Source organism: Glandiceps talaboti, chromosome 22, assembly GCF_964340395.1.
Source record: "Glandiceps talaboti chromosome 22, keGlaTala1.1, whole genome shotgun sequence".
In the NCBI taxonomy this organism is placed as follows: Eukaryota; Metazoa; Hemichordata; class Enteropneusta; family Spengelidae; genus Glandiceps; species Glandiceps talaboti.
Genome location: NC_135570.1, coordinates 663,595 through 686,919, shown reverse-complemented (window position 1 = coordinate 686,919; position 23,325 = coordinate 663,595). Strand labels below are relative to the sequence as shown.

The following is a 23,325-nucleotide window of genomic DNA, read 5'->3' as shown; positions in this document are numbered from 1 at the left end:
ATGATTGTAACATGTATTTTCATTTATTCTTACAGGTACAATGCCAGATACCACATCAATCCATGGAGCATTATTGACAATGATGTACCTACAAAGTAAGAATTTGCCCTGTAATCAATTCAACCCTGTCTATGGTAATTCTTATAGCAGTCAACCATATCCTTCTCTTCCTCACTTTCAAGCTCAGATGCCAGTGACCGCAAATACAGGAACAGTTTCTTCTGCTTGTAATGTAACTTCTAACGAATATCTCAATACTTGGAACTATCCATTCTACGACATGAGTTTGTGGCAGGAACATTGTTCTTATATGCCACCTTATTTCACAGGTGACCCACAGCATTTCCACTCCTTGATGGTACCGTTTCCAACATATACTCAAACAAATATACCATTTACACATACTGCTGCACAAGTCACTAGTGAATTAGGCACCTATACAGAACAAGGTTATCCAGCAAGTTCATCGTTGCAAAACCAAACGGCGACCCGCCCTCTTGAGGCAATGCCTTCAGGATCGCAAAAGTATAATGAAGCGGGGTCTTCAGCTCGGGCCACTGAACCACCTACATTGAACGATGGTGCAATTGATGACTTTGCGCACTCTTACTTAGAATCTGTATTAGATTCCAAAGATTCACATGAACGATCACAGAACCATAAACAGACGTCTAAGGGTTGCAAAGTCAAACAAGGTGAAGGTATTGATGTTGACTCAAACACTCCTCCTATCTATATCAGCGATGACTCTGATGATGTGCCTCCACATCTGCAAGACCATATTAGGGTGGCTAGGATGTGGCGTCGATTAAGACGAGAGCAGAGACAAAAGTGGTTTCAGCAGCTGAAACCAGAAGAAAAAGAAGTATGGAAACTGTACTGTCACCTTAAAGCAAAGAAAGAAAAGAGTAGAAGAAATGATGAAAGAAGCATTAGGTTACCACCTGTGTGTCTTCAACGCCCACTTAATGTCAGTCAAGATCCTGAAAGGAAAAGGTTTGCCAGTTTTGAATCAAAACATTCGGAAGAATCGTCAAACACTATCTCCAGAACAAAGCAAGAAGAAGAAGAAGATGATGATGATGATGATGATGTATTTTCTTCTCAAACAGACTACACCTTGAGCCCCACTACTGAAGAAAATCGTTTTGGAAAGTGGATATCAGACAACGAAATCTCCATAACCGATGATAAAGAAGGACACTGCACATCTAATGATTCCAGTCAAGCAGACAGTGAAGAAAGTGTGTCCGATGAATATTCTGTTACACGTAATGAAAATACTGGTGAAGATACTGATGAAGATACTGATGATGATGATGATGATGATGATGATGATGACGATGATGATGATGATGACGACGACGACGATGATGATGATGATGATGATGATGATGATGATGATGATGATGATGAGTTCACTTCAGCTGACCATCTAAGACATTTTCCTACCCGTGGAAAAGACAGTGATATGAAATCATGTGCAATCAGTTACATACCCGCTCCCACATCTAAGCAGCAAACTGCTGTTGTTTTCGATGTTCCTGTTCCGGCGAGGTTGGTTGGGGCTATAATCGGGAAAGGGCGAAGTCACCTTAAAATGATCGAGAGAACAACACATACATTTATATATTCACCGCCAAAAGACCTATGCATGGATCCAGATGAGGTACAGAAGTTCCAAGTCGTGGGTAGACGTGACAATGTACGTACAGCGGTAGACATTATCAACAAAATTCTCATCAATACGAGAAAACGGTGCAAACTCTTCCATGAAATCATAAACCCAACTGATACAGGCAAGCATGATTCGGATGTCGATAGAAATTCTTGCGCTGGTGAATTGAAACACCCCTTACCTTATTCAAATGGCACAGATGGTGAACATGTTGTTAATAGCCAACCGACATCGACATCTTCACTAAGTGAACGCTTTTCAGGAATGAGGAGAAGGTATATGCTTTCTGAAGCAAAAATGAGAGTTCTGGATAGAGTATCAGCGAGAGTGTACACAGACAGTGATGAAGAGTGTACTCTCACCGATGACAAACAAGAAAAACAAGCTGACAGACTTAAGAAAGGGTTGCTAGCCATTGGCAAAAAGAGGGCGATATACAAGAATATGATGAAAGAGTTGAAGACCGAAGAGAAGCAAGACTAAAATGTACCAATGCCAGAAATAATACCCATCAAATAATGGTGAATTATTGGCAGAATCAGGAAAAAGTCTGTTGCAAGAGTTAGTTTAATAATTTGCCATAATTTATGTAAAAGCTAACAGACCTTTCAAAGGTTACCATTTACAGGATAGTGGTGAATAGCAGTTGCCTCATAAAGGGAGCGATTATTCACATTGGTAACTAGATTGTAAATTTGTCATCAGGTACCAATACAGTAGAAATTATGCAACGAAAATCATGAAACTTGTAAGAGAATGTTGCCTCGCTGGACAAAAGTTGTATTAACAAAGCTACATTTTATCGTCGGGTGCGACAAAAATCTTACCAGCATTGCTTCTCTAATAATCTGGCTACACATCTTTTTATCCATAATTGCTACACTTTCTTTGCGCCGATGGTGAGTTTCTGATATCAGTTATATGTAGAAGGACAACACATGAAGGTAAACCTAACACTAATGCTGATATTTTTGAGACAATCAATTGTACTTCAATTCTTGTCATGCCAGACACTATCATGTGAAACTTTTATTTAGATTGTTATCGACACAAACGATAAGATTTAGTAACATGTCTAGATACATATCTGGTCACGTGATAAAATGTGGCAATTGCAATGTAGGCAGGGTTTTGTATTCACTTTATGTGATTTTCGTTGTAAAGATAATCAAAAAGAAAGGCGATACAATCTATACTAGTATGCATCTTGATAAAAAAATACAAGAAACGCAAAATTAAATAGGAACTACTTAAAGAATATCTCATTTATTCATTTTCATTGAAATTTCTTTGGTTAAACCCAAGTCACCACAATTGTTGTAAGCAATGGCAAGAGTAGAAATTTTCAGCGTTGCTGTGAGAGTTAAGTTTTTTATTTGTATCAATATGCAATGTTTGTGTGACAGATATATGGTGTTTTTGTGATTTGTGAAGATTGTGTAAAGGAATCTACTCAATCCATGTCAATTGAAGTATAAAGAGACATTTGTTTTTTAGCAAATTTCAGACTACGTATTTCTTTTAAGTTGTAGTAGAAATTGAAAAATAGCGAATTTGTAACAAATGATCATCGTGTTGACCAATGCAATTATTTGTAATGTCAGATTTAGTAATTATAGAGAAATAGTTTACGACACTCGTCAGTGTAACACGAAACGAACTGGCTCTGGATGTATATGCTACGAGGTACGACACGTCTTCCCTCTCCCGTGTCGAACCTGACCTCGTAGCATATACATCCATAGCTAGAAACGAACGTGCTTGACAGAGTGTGTTTACATGTACTTAGGGGAAGAGAAAAGATTTAAAAGGGCCAGTTTTATGCAACGATTAGGCCACTATACTTACTTCTTCTTTTTTTACAAACGATTTCAATGTCAGTGGAAATGGGCATTTGTGACGTCTGACGATTTTTGGTATTTCAAAGTTAGATAAATGTGTGATTTTAGTCAAGGCTACATATAGTGTACAAAACTTACACAAAAGACAAACGTCATACAAACCGTTTGTTGTGTTTTCAAGGTCATGCCATTGTTCTAAACGGTATGTATGACGTCACATGTTGATGTACATGTATCTCAGTGATGTGAGAAAACATACAAAAGGCCAGTTACTTTTTTCAGAAAAGATTTTCATATCACTGCCTTATTAGATACTTTGAAAGTACTTTAACTTTGAAACACATTGTATGATTTACCGTCAAGTATTTCAGCTTGTAGTTTGTCAGACAGTTGTTGTTAATACAGAGTTGTGGCATTATTAGGTTATTTACTTACTACCCTAGTTTAGGCCAAAAAAGAGAGAACTGTTTCTGGTCAGGACATTTTGTCTAAAGTGGTGTGACGACGCGCTTTTTCAAATTCTCAACAAACCTGTCACTTAATCTACTATTTGTGGCAGTTACTGTTCTTTTTATTTAGTACTTAAAAGCAAGTATGTGCGCTTGTTCATGATTGACTCTGCAGTACGTTGTCTTCACTGAAGTAGGGAGGGTTATTTTTGAGTTTCCCCTCGGATCTGCAGACTGCATGAGCTGGACAAACACGAAAAGAAAAATACTGACGCGAGGGTATTTAAGTGATGCGCGCGCTGACCAGAAACAATGTTTTTTTGGCCATACAAGAAGTTAGTTAATTAATATTGTCTATTCTTCATTGTGGTTATTCACTCAGACTGTATAAACGAGTGAAAGGTTGGGTTTTTTGGAGAATTTTTGTTCAAAATGATCTTAGATAGAATGCACTTGTAAATGTTTCCTTTGCCTTCCCTTTTTCAGAGTTCTAGGTTCTTATGATTTTAGGGTTCTAAGTGGCTACTAATTTAATATTCTGGATAGTTCAAATTGTATTGCACGTGAACAAGTTACAGTCACTTTGGATGTATTTTTAAAAACAAAACCCCGCCAATAATGTATCGTACAAACACTACATGTCCATTAGCCTACACCCGACAAAGCGATAGATATGGGCATGTGTAGAGTGTGTAGCATGTGTCTGTGCGTCCGTCATCAGCCATTACGTCACAGTTAGACATGGCTTGATTTTCATCAAAATTGCGTTGTAATGTAACATACTGCGGCCTTGGCCAAATGGTTGCGCTTTTCATTTGTAAAGTTTTCAAGAATTATATGTTATTTCTTCATATATAGGTGGGGGTGTTAATAGTTTGTAGCTGGAGAAAAGCTGGAGTGACATTTAAGTGCCAATCTACGCCAGTAAGACGTACACCTGTGGTTTTCATTGAGTGGGACGCTGAGACGCTCGCATGCGTGTGTCTGTGAAGCAACTGAACAGTGCAAATCATGTAAACCTTGATTTAGAACGAAAAATACTAAGTCCCCGTTTACGCGACACTGCTTTCAAGTGAAAACGCAACTATGTGTTGTCTTTACACGGTTACACCAAAAAGGTACATGAAAAAAATTGCTGTCGAAAATAGATATTTTTCACAGCTACCTTGTCATTCGAAGCTCAGGTGTGATCTTATTAGGTAGAAGGCGAAAATGGAACAGAACATTCGAAAACGCACCCATATATCATATATACATGGATATATCCATATATATATATATATATATATATATATATATATATATATATATATATATATATATATATATATATATATATATATATATATATTTTAAGTTAACTATTTACGTGTTTAGGCTGTGTTTACACGTAACAGTAAATTTATATAAACATACAATATTTCAGAACAATGATCATGGTAGAATTTGGAAAAATTTTCTATTTTGTTTTTGTTCTCTTTCACTAAGTACGGTATTGGTGTGTATTTGGCATTTTGATATCTATCGTATTTTCCTGTCTATATATTTGGTGTTCTGGTCGTCTGCTATCTTTGATATAGCTATTCATAAGAGTGGTGTCATGTATGGAATATATTTTTACAGTTTTGATGAAAAAGATGTTAAATAGTTATATGAAGAAATATATTGATCAGTAACACCAGCTTGCTGTCTTAGTTTTCATGAACAAATGTTGGCGTTATGAATGATATAGTTGCAATTCTTGAGTTTTGTATATCGAACGACTTTTTAGACCATTAGAATGGGTTCCATCCGTCCGTCCGGCAGTACGTCATTTCTCTGATTTCTTTCAAGTCTGGCTCAAAGGTGACATGTCGTATAAGACATATGTTTCAAACCTGCAACTGGGACATTTTTTCCTCACAAAAATAACCACAGTAGTACTAGTATTCATTAAAAAATGGTCAGTTACTTCTAAAAAGACACCGTATTTGTTAATTAGTGGTCAATATTATCCGTAGGTGGTGTAGTGGAAAGTTCAAATCGATCTGTCGCCATATGAAAACAGTAAAAGTTGTATCTTGAGTATCATTTTCGATCACACAACCACTGAAAATTGTTGCTAGGTTTGTACACAACCGTCTTTCCCAATAACTCAAGGTCATCGTATGTTTTAAAGCTGAAAATGTTTTATAATTTACGACAAGTGACTTATTCGTATTACATTTCTGCATGCGTCACCTGTTTCTGAATAATATCGACCAATAATTAAAATGTGTAATGTCTAATTATTGGTCAACATTTTGACAACTGTGAATATGTAAATATAAATGAACTCGAGTCGCGATATGCGCTACACACGCACGCGGTTGGTGTAATATACTAGTATACACGTACCACATAGTTTGACTCGAGCCCATTAGCCACTGTGCACTCCCAACAATCACGTTATGTTAGCGTACGTGAACAACAATCACGTTTAAAAAAATGTCATAGGTAAACTTTCTTGGCCGAATAAAAGCGAATAAAGTTACAAACAGCTGAATAACCCCACTCAGGAGCTGAATTCTAACGATAAGTGTTGAAAAGATATTAGCATTTTGAATGGCGAGAAATCAAACACAGCTGTATGGTCACCCATTGGCCAATCGGATTTGAGGACGTATTCACAAATTAGCAAGTCAATTTAGCAACAGACCAATGATTGGCCAATCCATTTTAATCACATGGTACTTGTGGAATGCAATTTTACATAAATTTTGTCATTTTCCTGGGAGAGCATGGTGTAGTGTAGCGTACCGTCGAGTCGTGCCGTATGGAGTTTGTGAAGATTATTATCCATTATGTCTTCTCCACGATTTCGGGACATGCCGGTAAGTAAAATTGATACCTCGCGACCGCTAAAATGTTGTACCTTGAACCCCAGACCACTACATTGTAAAAGTAGTAGGAACTTGAACTTGTAAAATGATTGCAGTCGTTCACAACTTTACTCCGCGTGCTTGTAAAGCCAACGCAATGACAATGTCACTGACCACTGCGTTGTTGCTGTTGTTCCTCTGTTTCGAAGTCAGATTGTTAGCCAGTCGTTTCAAAATGAGTTCATTAATTGTAATGCCTGTACATGCTACATGTGATATGTTCCAAAATCTGCATCGTACATCAACTTACATTTTCTTCTTGGACCGTTTTCTCTCAATTTATAAATACCTCCAATTGTCAATACAAAGAATATTTACTGCAAGTTACCTAGGAATATTATTTACGGCTTTATCCTGACACACCTGTTTTGGTGCACAGCCATAATTATATGCTGATGCAAAGCGGATAGCACACTACGGAAATGTTTACTTGCTGTCACCGCAGAGTTGGCGATATTTTGCCGTCGGACTGAAAAAACTCCCCTTCCCATGGTTGTAAATTTTGTTTATTCCTTGTAGTGCACGTTGGATATGCAACAGCTTACTTTATCTTGTATGCATTTTAATAGCTGCAATAATTGTAGCGTTTGCTGTGATTTTGAGGGCTTGTTCGTCTGTTTTTGTGCCTTTTTTTCGTTCCGATGTTTAACCCGAATCAAACATCGGAACGAAAAAAAGGCACAAAAACAGACGAAAAAGCCCTCAAAATCACAGCAAACGCTACAATTATTGCAGCTAGTATATGCAATCATCATAGCCAAGTAAATCACTGTATAAGATATATAATTTGTAATTGACTCGAATGTATATTGTTACATGTATTTATTCAGGAAATGTAAAGAAATCCCCTTAATTTTGAAACATGAGGATATATTGCCCATGACCAAAAAAAAATTGAAATGCCAAAAATATGGGTAGGTTGAGCCTAATACAGAGAATATTTTGTTGCAGAATGAACACGTGACTCAAGCCTAAGAAACGACGGGGATAAACATAAGGTCATTGCGCTGTTTGCAGTCTCTAGGTAAGACAATATTTGTTGCTTGAATATACATATATCATTGGTTCAAAAGTGAATGTTACGCCATCCTAAGAAAGACAAGGGTAAACATAAGGTCAACTGTAGATGGCAGTATACATCATCATAGATTTCTTCACGAAGGTCAAAAACACGAAATTGTGACTGTTTGCAGTTTTAAAACGACTTTATATTATGTAAGAGTTTTAAAATGTCAGTTTCATTTTGTTGGCAGTAATAAAACGTATCCATGGCCGATGCAAGCCATATTTTAGAAGATTTATAATAGAAAACATGAACTTTTTAGTCAATTCTAGATAATTTAGGATAAATATATGGAAAATTCATAGAAATATAAATGCAGAATCCCATATTTACTTTATAGCATTTACAATAGTTTTCATAGTCTGGTTGATGTTAAAAATAAAAAAATACAAATATTGTCTCAAATATTATAAAGAATATTTGTTGCTTGAACATACATATATCATTGTTGGCTCAAAAGTGAATGTTACTCCATTCTAAGAAAGACAAGGGTAAATATAAGGCCAACTGTAGATGGCAGTATACATCATCATAGTCGATCTCTTCACAAAAGTAAAAAAAAATGTGCAAGTGTGACTGTTTGCAGTGTCAAAATGACTTATTACGCAAGAGTTGAAAAATGTCAGTTTCATTTTTTTGGCAGTAATAAAACATGTCCATAACCGAGGCAAATAACATTAGAAGTTTCATAATAGAACATGAACTTTTAAGTAGATTATAGATAAGGGCGCCACCATTATTTGTGACTGGGGGGGGGGGTGGTGGTCAGAGGAATCGGAGGGGGTCACTCAAAAATTGCTAAGCTAGAGGGGGGTGGTTTACTCAAAAGTGGGGAGTGAAAGGGGGGAGGGAGGGCTACTCAAAAATGTTATTAACACACTGTAGTAATATAGAACACGCCTATGTGTATACAATTACGCAAGTTAACAACAAATTTATCATTGGCATAGTGGCATTACTATTGCATATAGTAAAGTCAATTTGCCATGTTAGAGAACTGTAGGTGCTCGTACCTATTGTGTAGGGGACGTCATCGAAATCAAAAGCATCGTAATTACGCGTCGTAACGAGTAAAGACGAGTAGCTACTAGTAGCTACGATGTACTACGCGAAACAGGAGATAATGAGGTGTTCAAGTTCATGAATAACTGACAATAGATAATCAGTTCACTTTTCTTTGTTTCCCTTAAAGACGTCGTCTTTGAGCATAGATACGCGTAATTTTTTATCGCCAACACACAATAGATAGTTATTCTCACCTTCCGTGTTTCCAATGATGACATCGTCTTCTATCGTAGTTGATCGTAGTTTGTCATAATTTTCGAAAACCACGTACTCCAGCCAGTAATGTGCTGATGAAACTAGTACTGTACATGTTTTTATGAGTGCAAGTTCATGGGCGATATTCATAAACAAAACAATAAGATATGCACGAAATCAAAGTTTCAATATTCAGTACAAACTAATCACAAACAGGACGGTATGTATTCGAAATTTATTGTGATGGACGCATGGACGTAATATTGTAACAGTCCTGGGTTAACAGTAAATCTTTGAGGAAGATTATCGTACAATTGTGTGACTCTCAAAGCATCAATCGCGGTTAGACTTTCTTTTTTGTTTTTTGCACGGTCGACAAACTAACAGTACAACTTACAAGCTCACGATTGACGGCCATGGTAGGGCCAAGAAATGCTGTTGAATTTCCGGGTTGCGGAAGTGCAGTTTTGACTTTTATATCATCGAATAACGGGATTTGTTTTATATATTCTAAAACAACAACTGTTTTTTTATGTTTCTCAGTACAGTAACATTCCTAAATGATGGGGTTCAGTTGAGAAATCGCAATGTTCGGCAACGCGTGGCGTGATGTCGGTAGATATATAAACATAGAGACGCAAGTGATGAACGTATTCAGTTATTCGTAGCCCGAAATTTCGTTATATAAATGACGATTTTCCTCAAAATTTTGAAGAAACAAAACGTTTTTAGGTGACTTCTAAGTCAATCAAATCAAACAATATATTAATGCGAGACAAGCTTTAGTTTTTAATTAATTTTTGTGGACAATCTAGACTAGAATCTAACACGATCAATGCACCGTTCACCAGCCAGACGAAAATGGTCGACATGTTTGTCGACCAGCCGAGAAGTGCATGAGGAACTTGTGAGGCAGTCCGAATAAATAGATGTAAAATCCGACGTTACGAATAAAAATTCTTCTTCAAGGTATTTTTAGGCAAGACATATTAGGTAAACATCTGAATATATCTGAAACACTTAGTTGACTAGCCGACTGTACGAATGCCATAGAAGGCATCGGAATGAATAACATTTAAAAAAGTAAGCGTGAAACTGATTTGCACAGGAAAGAAAATCTTTTTGTTTCGTTATTTTTTTCACGATGAAGACTACGCGTAAATGGTCGTAGTTTGGGCTCATGAATAACGGACAATAGGTGTTTACTTTTTATTGTCTACAACCTAAAGTACATGAATATGCGTTGAGACTTATGAATATTCACCGTAGTACATCGTAACTACTAGTAGCTACTCGTCTTTACTCGTTACGACGCGTAATTACGATGCTTTTGATTTCGATGTCGCCCCAAGAGTAGATTACAAAATATAGTTAGAAATAGTAGATTAAAAAATATAGTTAGAAATAGTACATTACAAAATAAAAGTTAGAAATAGTAGATTACAAAATATAGTTAGAAATAGTAGATTACAAAATATAGTTAGAAATAGTAGATTACAAAATATAGTTAGAAATAGTAGATTACAAAATATAGTTAGAAATAGTAGATTACAAAATAGTTAGAAATAGTAGATTACAAAATATAGTTAGAAATAGTAGATTACAAAACATAGTTAGAATTAGTAGATTACAAAATATAGTTAGAAATAGTAGATTACAAAATAGTTAGAAATAGTAGATTACAAAATATAGTTAGAAATAGTAGATTACAAAATATAGTTAGAAATAGTAGATTACAAAATATAGTTAGAAATAGTAGATTACAAAATATAGTTAGAAATAGTAGATTACAAAATATAGTTAGAAATAGTAGATTACAAAATATAGTTAGAAATAGTAGATTACAAAACATAGTTAGAAATAGTAGATCACAAAATATAGTTAGAAATAGTAGATCACAAAATATAGTTAGAAATAGTAGATTACAAAATATAGTTAGAAATAGTAGATCACAAAATATACTTAGAAATAGTAGATCACAAAATATAGTTAGAAATAGTAGATCACAAAATAAAGTTAGAAATAGATTACAAAATAAAGTTAGAAATAGTAGATTACAAAATATAGTTAGAAATAGTAGATTACAAAATATAGTTAGAAATAGTAGATCACAAAATATAGTTAGAGATAGTAGATCACAAAATAAAGTTAGAAATAGTAGATTACAAAATAAAGTTAGAAATAGATTACAAAACATAGTTAGAAATAGTAGATTACAAAACATAGTTAGAAATAGTAGATTACAAAATAAAGTTAGAAATAGTAGATTACAAAATATAGTTTGAAATAGTAGATTACAAAATATAGTTTGAAATAGTAGATTACAAAATAAAGTTAGAAATAGTAGATTACAAAATATAGTTAGAAATAGTAGATTACAAAATATAGTTAGAAATAGTAGATTACAAAATATAGTTAGAAATAGTAGATTACAAAATAGTTAGAAATAGTAGATTACAAAATATAGTTAGAAATAGTAGATTACAAAATATAGTTAGAAATAGTAGATTACAAAATAGTTAGAAATAGTAGATTACAAAATATAGTTAGACAGTAGTAGTTTCATACCGATGGAAATAGTAGACCAACACATAACAATAGTTTTAGTTTCTGTCTATCTTTGCAAACTAGGACCTCAATTGCCAGAGTGGTTCACAACAATAGTGTTAGTTTGTGTCCTTTAGGAAACTGAGACCTTGATTACTGGAGTAGTATAGGAATAGGTCAAGATTAGGTCAAAACAAACTGAGACCTTGGTTTCCACTGTAGTACATATTAACCCACATAGTTTATTAGGGATGGTAGCCAAATTTTGAAACAATTAAATCAGATACTGAAACCTGCAAGTCACATAACAGTTTCTCTGAATCACCATGTGAGGGCGTAACTTTCCAAAATGGTGGCATCCATTGAAGAGAAGTTTTGCATTACCCGAATCAAACATCGGAACGAAAAAAGGCACAAAACAGACGAAAAAGCCCTCAAAATCACAGCAAACGCTACAATTATTGCAGCTAGTATATGCAGTCATCATAGCCAAGTAAATCACTGTATAAGATATATAATTTGTAATTGACTCGAATGTATATTGTTACATGTATTATTCAGGAAATGTAAAGAAATCCCCTTAATTTTGAAACATGAGGATATATTGCCCATGACCAAAAAAAATTGAAATGCCAAAAATATGGGTAGGTTGAGCCTAATACAGAGAATATTTTGTTGCAGAATGAACGTGACTCAAGCCTAAGAAACGACGGGGATAAACATAAGGTCATTGCGCTGTTTGCATTCTCCAGGTAAGACAATATTTGTTGCTTGAACATACATATATCATTGTTGGTTCAAAAGTGAATGTTACACCATCCTAAGAAAGACAAGGGTAAACATAAGGTCAACTGTAGATGGCAGTATACATCATCAAAGTCGATCTCTTCACAAAAGTAAAAAAAAATGCAAGTGTGACTGTTTGCAGTTTCAAAATGACTTATTACGCAAGAGTTGAAAAATGTCAGTTTCATTTTTGTTGGCAGTAATAAAACATGTCCATAACCAAGGCAAATAACATTAGAAGTTTCATAATAGAACATGTGAACTTTTAAGTAGATTATAGATAAGGGTGCCACCATTATTTGTGACTGGGTGGGGGGTGGGGGTGGTCAGAGGAATCGGAGGGGGTCACTCAAAAATTGCTAAGCTAGAGGGGGGTGGTTTACTCAAAAGTGGGGAGTTAAAGGGGGAGTGCTACTCAAAAATGTTATTAACACACTGTAGTAATATAGAACACGCCTATGTTTATACAATTACGCAAATTAACAACAAATTTATCATTGGTATAGTGGCATTACTATTGCATATACATGTAGTAAAGTCAATTTGCCATGTTAGAGAACTGTAGGTGCTAGTACCTATTGTGTAGAGTAGATTACAAAATATAGTTAGAAATCGTAGATTACAAAATATAGTTAGAAATAGTAGATTACAAAATATAGTTAGAAATAGTAGATTACAAAATAAAGTTAGAAATAGTAGATCACAAAATATAGTTAGAAATAGTAGATTACAAAATATAGTTAGAAATAGTAGATTACAAAATATAGTTAGAAATAGTAGATCACAAAATAAAGTTAGAAATAGTAGATCACAAAATAAAGTTAGAAATCGTAGATTACAAAATATAGTTAGAAATAGTAGATTACAAAATATAGTTAGAAATAGTAGATTACAAAATATAGTTAGAAATAGTAGATTACAAAATAAAGTTAGAAATAGTAGATTACAAAATAAAGTTAGAAATAGTAGATCACAAAATATAGTTAGAAATAGTAGATTACAAAATAAAGTTAGAAATAGTAGATTACAAAATAAAGTTAGAAATAGTAGATTACAAAATAAAGTTAGAAATAGTAGATTACAAAATAAAGTTAGAAATAGTAGATTACAAAATAAAGTTAGAAATAGTAGATTACAAAATAAAGTTAGAAATAGTAGATTACAAAATAAAGTTAGAAATAGTAGATTACAAAATATAGTTAGAAATAGTAGATTACAAAATAAAGTTAGAAATAGTAGATTACAAAATATAGTTAGAAATAGTAGATCACAAAATATAGTTAGAAATAGTAGATTACAAAATATAGTTAGAAATAGTAGATTACAAAATATAGTTAGAAATAGTAGATTACAAAATATAGTTAGAAATAGTAGATTACAAAATATAGTTAGAAATAGTAGATTACAAAATAAAGTTAGAAATAGTGGATTACAAAATAAAGTTAGAAATAGTAGATTACAAAATATAGTTAGAAATAGTAGATTACAAAATATAGTTAGAAATAGTAGATCACAAAATATAGTTAGAAATAGTAGATTACAAAATAAAGTTAGAAATAGTAGATCACAAAATATAGTTAGAAATAGTAGATTACAAAATATAGTTAGAAATAGTAGATTACAAAATAAAGTTAGAAATAGTAGATCACAAAATATAGTTAGAAATAGTAGATTACAAATATAGTTAGAAATAGTAGATTACAAAATATAGTTAGAAATAGTAGATCACAAAATATAGTTAGAAATAGTAGATTACAAAATATAGTTAGAAATAGTAGATTACAAAATAAAGTTAGAAATAGTAGATCACAAAATATAGTTAGAAATAGTAGATTACAAAATATAGTTAGAAATAGTAGATCACAAAATATAGTTAGAAATAGTAGATTACAAAATATAGTTAGAAATAGTAGATTACAAAATAAAGTTAGAAATAGTAGATCACAAAATATAGTTAGAAATAGTAGATTACAAAATATAGTTAGAAATAGTAGATTACAAAATATAGTTAGAAATAGTAGATCACAAAATATAGTTAGAAATAGTAGATCACAAAATATAGTTAGAAATAGTAGATTACAAAATATAGTTAGAAATAGTAGATTACAAAATATAGTTAGAAATAGTAGATTACAAAATATAGTTAGAAATAGTAGATTACAAAATATAGTTAGAAATAGTAGATCACAAAATATAGTTAGAAATAGTAGATTACAAAATATAGTTAGAAATAGTAGATTACAAAATATAGTTAGAAATAGTAGATTACAAAATAAAGTTAGAAATAGTAGATTACAAAATATAGTTAGAAATAGTAGATTACAAAATATAGTTAGAAATAGTAGATTACAAAATAAAGTTAGAAATAGTAGATTACAAAATATAGTTAGAAATAGTAGATCACAAAATATAGTTAGAAATAGTAGATTACAAAATATAGTTAGAAATAGTAGATCGCCAGAGTAGTATATCAACACATAACAATAGTTTTAGTTTCTGTCTAACTTTGCAAACTTGGACCTCAATTGCCAGAGTGGTTCACAACAATAGTGTTAGTTTGTGTCCTTCTTAGGAAACTGAGACCTTGATTACTGGAGTAGTATAGGAATAGGTCAAGATTAGGTCAAAACAAACTGAGACCTTGGTTTCCATTATAGTACATAACCCACATAGTTTATTAGGGATGGGAGCCAAATTTTGAAACAATTAAATCAGATACTGAAACCTGCAAGTTTCTCTGAATCACCATGTGAGGGCGCAACTTTCCAAAATGGTGGTATCCATTGAAGAGAAGTTTTGCATTACATTTCTTCATCTCAAACATGTCCCATGTTAAAATACATGGAGTATCAATGACAAAAATCATTGCTAGGTTCAAGTCTATTTTGAAATAAAATATTGGAATGTACATGGTCATTGCATATTGCATGTAGTACTAGTATGATGCTTTTGGTGATACATTTGTTTATATTTGACCAATATCTCAAATGAAACAGAAATATCACCAAGGTCATTCTTACTTGTAGTACTGTTGGTCTACATTTTTTTAGAATTAGTCGTCTTCAAAATAACCTTGAACCTAGGAATGATTTTTGCCATGGACACACATGTATTTAAGACTTCAAATCTAAAACTGAATGCCTACCCCTACGATTGTGCCCGTACATGGTGAATGAGAGTGTGTGACTTGCACATTTTTACTTGTTTCAATATTTAACTCTGTTTATTGGCCAGCATTCATTCATTCATTCATTCTAATAAGTCATAACATCGCTGACACAAATGTTTAGGTATACACATTTTTATTTAACATGAGGATGGAATGTACAATACATTCATCACAAACAAATTACATCCAACTCATTTTACAATTTTTAAATAAGTATATGTGAAAACTATGAATAATGTACATAAAACAAAACAGTGTCCAACACTTTTAACATCATCAAGTTAGTCAGGTAAATATTTTTTATTCATGACATTAACAGTGGGATAATACCTACCACCTACCTATATTGTGAATTGAGTTGATTCTCATTTTCACATCCAGTAAGTTTTTATCTTTCTTTTAAATTCCATTTAAATTGCACTATTTTATTAACCATGAAAACAAACAAAAAATTTAATGTAACTTGAAGGTGATGTGTTTAAAAACTCATAAAATCTGCCATTTAACTGTAACTGACATGACAAATGCAGAAAAAAATCTCTCTCGATTATTTAATACTGGGGAGCACACATTTTATATATACCACATAACCAGTGAATAATGCTGCTTTACGAATTCTGATAGAATTGTTTTTTGATCATTCAGTTCTGGGCCATACGTGTTTATTCAGACAGGATCCATAAAATGAAACATTTACAACTGGGGAAAATCTTTGGTACTTAAGTACATCTTTACAACAAATACCTCCCCCTTCCTATTTTACATGTTTATCTTTACATTACAACATATACATCAATATCCTTATGAATCAAATTGACGATTTTAGGTTTTAGTTTGTACTGAACAGGTCGTTTAATTGTTCCTCTTTAAATCACACAACCCTAAACTATATATAGGAATAATTATTATCTGTGTTATGTTTCCCCATTACCTCTACCAATCTGTTGCGGTATGATCATACTTTTTCTTTACCTGTTTCTCCTAGAAATCAACCATGGATGGTGATAAGTGAAAAACATCAATGCTGAGAGTGATGAATTGTTTCAACTACCTATATAACACAGTACAGCGTATGGAGAAACTATACAAATTTTACAAGGTTTCTGTTTTACTGTTGTTCTCATACCCTTGCAAAATCACTTAATTTATTGGAAACAGTGCAAGTTTAACTAGGTGTCTCCCCTCAGAGTTCTCATGTCCTTGCATTATGTTGTCAGACAAACTAGTTCACAAATACATGTCAATCCTAGTGCAAAGTTAGTAAATTTACTGTGCATACATTACTGTATTGTATCAGTGGTAATGGAAGGAGACTGGGTAACAGCTAAGATAGGTAGAGGGGCTCCCTGCATAACTTGTGGATTGAGTAATATAGGCACAGATCCAGTAGATCCAACTGTACTAGTGTTGCTGACAGTCCCACTCAAAGCAGGAAGAGGTGGCTGAAGTATAATGTTACCACCAGTCTGCTCCGGTCCAACTTGATTAAGTTCTGGAAAAAAACAGTTCAACTTTTAATACAAATTCAGCTATGATAATTAACAGTGAAAGTATCAATAATTAACCATTCTATTATTATATACAGCTTGATGTCAAAAATGACTTCTTTCCATCACTAAGAACACAGACATATAAACATAAGCTTATTGAAGTCCTCTCTCCTCAAGAAAATGAAATTTATTATTTCGCAACTATTGTTGTAGTTAAGCCTTTCAAACAGGGAGATTCTCTTCAAGTTGTAACAAGAGTTTAATATTGTTAATCCTATTTTCCATTAGTATAGTTGTCAAAATACTTTGCTATGTATTTACTTGTACATTAATGTACAATGGGCTGAGGCCCTGTTAGTGTTACTGAATTAAAATAAATGAACTTAACTTGAGTGTTACTGGTTTTAATTATCAAGTGCAGTGTTTTTGCTAAGGTTTGGGAACCCCGGTAACAGAAAGGGGGAAAGAGGTAAAACTGGTAGTGCTTCCCATGCAATGTATCATAGTTTAGGTGGGGAACCCCGGTAGATTTTACCTACTTACCGCCCTTAAATAAAACACTGAAGTGGACAAGATGACAACCAAATTGTTCTTACCTGACGGGATGGAGTTCTCTTCTGGGGGTGGAGGGGAAGGAGAGCCTTCTCTTGGTATGATTGTATCTTGGTTTGGAGGTTCTGTCACTTCTTTCAGTTTCACTGGTTTTGGATTTACTACAAGAAAAATACAAGATACACAATGTTCAAATTAGAATCTCTACTCCTAAATATTACAAAATATACACAAAAGGGAAGCAAAAAGACTCAAATATAAACATTACATTAAACAATGCACTTGGAATCAATTGCTCAAAACCCCTCCCCCTAAATGAACATTCACAAGTGTGACATCAAATGTTTATACATGATGTAAACTATTATGAAAACTGTAGTGGTCACACCACTATGATTGGTAATAATGTAAAAACATTAAAATACTATCGGAAACCCAGCACTTTATATTACATTTGAAGTCATTTTTTATCAACAGTAAATACAAAAGCTGTTATCATTGAAGGACTGCAGACTGGTTACAAGTGTAAAAATGAAGTCCAGCAATTGCATTGATGTCAGACCCCCTCCCTCTAAACGAATGAAGTTCGCTTTTTGAGCTTGTGTGACATTGTGCAAGGTTGGAATAAAATCTACATGGCCAGTGGATATACACAGGAACAATACACAGAAATGTAATTCAAATAGTACAACAGATATTGAGATATTGCCAGACTAAGAACACAAACTGAAACTATTGTTGCATGTCGTAGATTAAAAAAGAAGGTTATAGCAGTGGCTTGATTTTGTAGATATAATTGCCTGCAATCAACGCAGTGTAAACACTGAATGAGGTTGAAATTGATGCAATACTACAGTGAGTATAATTCCATCAACATATTGCAACAACAGTTTTAATTCATGTTTATCTTAGTTTGCCTATAGCTTGATAACTGTAGTAGTACTTCAGCTGTTGGGCAGGATGTCTTTGTTCAACATAGAGGCTGTGGAAATGTCAAGTGGCAATGTACAAATAGATGAAGTAAATGGTAAATCAGAGGATCAGAATTACAATCCAAGACAAGACAAGTAAGAAACAGATTAGCAATGGGCCCTCTCCCATTGTCCTAGTAGTAGTCTCCACAAAACATTATTCTATTCTCATGGAAATAACTTTCAGACGTGTGAATCTACCTGGGTTCAACATATTCTCGCATAAATTAACAAACCACCATAACCATACGTACATATTATCATTTTACCAGGATATTGTATTGGCATATGGAATAAATATAATCCCTACTTAAATTTAAAACGGCAAATGCATTATTTCTACTCCCAGGTTTCCACATTGTTGTAAACAAATAACAACTATTTCCCCAAGGCTTAAAAAAATAATTGTTTGGTTCTGGTTATACCCAACCCCACCTATTTTTTCACTGCCGACCCTAAACTTTTTATGTATTATAAGAAAAAAATTATAAAATCGCAAAAATTGTGAAGTTTCACGAGAAATAGTGGATGCAGAAAATGACAATAATTTAAAAAGACAATTTAAAACTGTCCAATCTGTGATGGCTGTACATCTGATAGGAAGAAATAAACAACACAGACAATGGAAAACCTGAACTCGCACATGAAAAAAATAAAATAAAATAAAAAATCTACCTACCCTACCTATTCTAAAATTGAGCGTAATCGGAACTACAATTTTATTTTATTTTATTATTAGGCCTAATCAAGAAAATCTTTATAATTTCAATCAACCAAAAATACACGCATTAGATGCTGTTCGACTGACGAATGTCATGAGAAATTTGAACATACCAACAGTTTATACATGACATGGGTTTTGTGTTGACTATATCATACCTGCTTTACATACTCCCTTGCTAAAATATGTGTACAAGCACACCAATAGATATAAATTCATCACAATGTCAAAATACACACACAAGCTGTGTAAACCTCCGAAAATGACTATGGTATGAAATATCTACTTTTCTGATAAAAATCCCAGAGCATGACTTACTAAGAGCAATACAATACACCTTGACCCATCGTCAGATTTTGTCACAGTGCATAACCTTTGCCATATTTCTGCATTTTTTACTCAAATATGCTCATCAGATAATCATAAATTTGACTGTTGCTAACAAGTAAATTTAAAAGGCAATAACTCAACCAAATCTCGCTCGATTTTCAAACTGTTTTCCATTCCTGCTCAAAGATTATGCATTACAACCTTTGACCTTTACCGATGATGTAGTGTTGCTGAAGAAAACATACACTGATGGTTCCCAAAGAGCAACTCAAGTGTCACTTGGTAACTTCCGGTGTATGTTTGAAACAAAGGAAACCCTTGCAACCTACCCTAGATGACAATCCAGCTCATAACCCCCTATTAACACCTTGGAACAATACCTGTTACTAATCTGTTTCTTACATGTACCTGTCTGTGATATAACCAGCTTCTGTGAGGAAATACATGAGATACACTAGTTGATGCTTTCACTCACCTGATCAGCAGATGTGGGTTGGAGTTATACATAGAATTACAGAAACCAAGTCATTAACTGGTTACCTTACCTGTTTCTTGTGGTTTGAACACCTCATTCTTGAGTCCAGGAAGGAAACAATCTATCCTTTCCCAAGTGACTTCCCAGAGTTGGGAACGCTCCTCATCTTCATCCATATCATTAAAGACCCTGGCAGTGTCCATCACAAGCAACATGTTCTTTAGAGATTCCGGGATGGCTTCTGACTGTAAAAAACATCAGATTTAAAGTTTCATTTATTATTATTCAGTGAAATTTAATTTCCATTTTTTTTTAATAATATAAAATTTAAGTTTTTACTGATGGAGACTTTAAAAATATGCAGAATTGAAATTTTCTTTCTGATTAATTGTATGTAATTTCAGTAATATTCCATTTTCACTTCTTTTTGAATACTATTAAAATTATTACTCTGGTAATTGAGGCCTTGGTCAAGATAGACAAGAACTGAAACTCTTGTCACAACAGAGACAGGGTTATTGAATGGACATTGGTTTGATTATAGTTTCAGTAGGGCAGCTCTCTGAAAGCTTGTTCCATAAAACTTGCAGTGTACTGTTTTGGGACTTTCAATGTTTATACTATGTTGATGACGGTTATATTCACACAACTGAAGAACCTCTATCATCAACTTGTGTCATCTACCATATTAAAACAATCATAGTTTTAGTTTGTCTATCTTTAACCGAAACCTCAATTATGAGATGCAAGTTTTTACTCAGGTAGTAGCAGTTATTGCTATATGACATGATACACAGACTATGTCTGTAATCAGCATAAGTGTAATCTAAAGATATGTTAATCCATTTATATGCTATGGTTTCCCAGTTAAGTAACATTCTCATTATAAAAGTAGAAACTGTACCATTCATATTTCTGAAATTCTGTCGAAGGCAATACTTTCTTTGAATCATATACACTACAAAGGTTGGCAGTATTTTAGTATTGAACCTCAGTATGGAATATCCACATATAAATATGTAGGCTGTAAAGTTTGAGTAAAGCAAAGCCCTCGGAGGGGTATAACTGTGACTGGAAAGCATGCATATAGCTTGCTATCTTCTTGTGTCACTTTTGAATGGTTTTCTACCCTATCAGCATAAACCGTGCATATACTTTCAGTTGACTATAATTAGAGAATGTAGATTATGAAAGACTTACCAGTAAGTCACTCTTGTCTTTGTGCATGTATTTATCCATAAAATCTAGAATTGTAAGCCATAATGCTGTGAATGTAGGCAGTGACAGTAATGGTGTCAAATGCTGCAGGAATACCTGGAATTAAACAACAACACATTTTATTCATTACAAATACATATCAAAGTTCAAAAAACGTGTACTGCTGAAAAAAACAGATGTGAACACTTGGCACTGTAAACCCTTGGCACTCTAAAATACTCCTGGTTATAACAGATGGATTGACCACTGTATTTAATTTGTCAAACACTGTTGGGAAAATATCTACCTAAGAAGTTTTGCAATCAATACATTCCTACTACTGTATATCTATTCCTATGTTGTTGTATAATGCTAATATGGTAATTAGTGATAGAGATTTGTAACACCTACTGTGTAAACATGGATTCTCATCACATGATGGGTGGCAGCTTTAGATCTCACCAGTATGCACAATGTGAGCACAATCTTTCAGAGTGGTAATATCAATACTAATGAGGACCTTTTTCAAACCACTGCTCTTGCCTATGCTTTCTGGATGACTATTGGGTAAATTCAAAACTGTCTACTGACTTCTACTTTCTGGATGACTATTGGGTAAATTCAAAACTGCAGTCTACTGGCTTCTACTTTCTAAATGACTATTGGGTAAATTCAAAACCGTTTACTGACTTCTATTTTCTGAATGACTATTGGGTAAATTCAAAACTGCAGTCTACTGGCTTCTACTTTCTAAATGACTATTGGGTAAATTCAAAACTGTCTACTGACTCTACTTTCTGAATGACTATTGGGTAAATTCAAAACTGTCTACTGACTTCTATTTTCTGAATGACTATTGGGTAAATTCAAAACTGTCTACTGACTTCTACTTTCTCTGAATGACTATTGGCCAGGGTAAATTCAAAACTGTCTACTGACTACTTTCCGAATGGGATTCAACTCTGCAATTGTGTCATCAGACAACATGGAGACATTTACAGTTTGTAGTGAGAGCCTGTTACAGCTAAATCAGGCAGTGTTCACTTGAAGACTACATGTAACACATACATTTACTTACATTCAGAGTTGATCATTATGCAATATTTAGTTTGTTGTTTTACTAGATAGATAACATGACTGTTACTGCTAAACACAGCACTGAAGGAAATCTAAAAAGCTGAATGAATGTAAACAAAAATCTCTTGAATCACAATCCTGCTGTGTTCATCAATAAAAGTAGTCTTGCCTAGCAACTAAAACAACAACCTAAACTTGCCAATTGATTGACTGATCATTAAATGGATATATTAGGTACAGTTTTCTGTCAAACACTCCCTGTTTTAGCTGTAATTAATATCTGCATCACACTACAATTTTACATAAACTATCTGCTCTTAGAAGTTCTTACCTTGCAAAGTAAAGTTGATGATCTCATTCGGGTTTCCTCCATACCAACAGGATCTTGTGCATTGATGTTTTCAAGTAACTTGGACAGCAGTGGGAACAATACTTTATTAAAGCAAGATTCCCACTCCACAGCAGACAAGGTTTTCAAGTCATGGACCAGCAGTGCACGTTGTAGATAAGTCAAAGCTGACATACGGACTTGTCGTCTGACGTCACAACACAGCCTTGCAATACCTACAGATAGTTAATACAATACTAATATCAAACTTTAAATACGGCCTGTGTTATTTTAGTGTTCACAGGCTCTGTTTGATACAACCATACAGGAACTAAGAACCTGCACACTTACACTTTAAGATAACAAGATTACAATTTCTAGTTATATTTTGTCTAAAATGAAATAAACTGCAACCAGACACAGATAGGTAAGTGCCAATGTTTTGAAGACTGCATTTGATATCTGCATGGATGGTGACATGATCATTCATT

The 23,325-nt window shown here is 33.6% G+C and overlaps 2 protein-coding genes and 1 long non-coding RNA gene across 4 annotated transcripts in view; 2 read left to right on the top strand and 1 right to left on the bottom strand.

The window, feature by feature from the left end:
• The window catches only part of LOC144452375 (uncharacterized), a 39,991-nt gene extending 34,767 nt beyond the window's left edge, over nt 1–5,224 (top strand). Inside the window, exon 15 of the mRNA XM_078143468.1 lies at nt 36–5,224. Within this exon, the coding sequence (XP_077999594.1) occupies nt 36–2,161 (2,126 nt within the window). The 3' untranslated portion in view covers nt 2,162–5,224. The remainder of the gene's footprint in view (nt 1–35) is intronic.
• Nucleotides 5,225–6,725: 1,501 nt separating this feature from the next.
• On the top strand, nt 6,726–23,144 carry LOC144452302 (uncharacterized). 2 transcript variants are annotated; one of them, XR_013482344.1, is made up of 5 exons: nt 6,726–6,820; nt 7,820–7,892; nt 12,420–12,490; nt 16,679–16,792; nt 22,888–23,144. It is a non-coding gene; the product is annotated as an uncharacterized LOC144452302 (long non-coding RNA). The 2 variants fall into 2 exon arrangements; XR_013482343.1 differs by lacking the exon at nt 22,888–23,144 and having other exon boundaries at nt 16,679–17,435.
• Nucleotides 15,849–23,325, bottom strand: part of LOC144452301 (Golgi-specific brefeldin A-resistance guanine nucleotide exchange factor 1-like) — a 46,641-nt gene continuing 39,164 nt past the window's right edge. The window contains exons 32-36 of the mRNA XM_078143370.1: nt 22,838–23,070; nt 21,433–21,546; nt 20,303–20,477; nt 17,780–17,896; nt 15,849–17,185 (exon numbers count right to left, since the gene is read on the bottom strand). Of these exons, the coding sequence (XP_077999496.1) occupies nt 16,974–17,185; nt 17,780–17,896; nt 20,303–20,477; nt 21,433–21,546; nt 22,838–23,070 (851 nt within the window). The 3' untranslated portion in view covers nt 15,849–16,973. The remainder of the gene's footprint in view (nt 17,186–17,779; nt 17,897–20,302; nt 20,478–21,432; nt 21,547–22,837; nt 23,071–23,325) is intronic.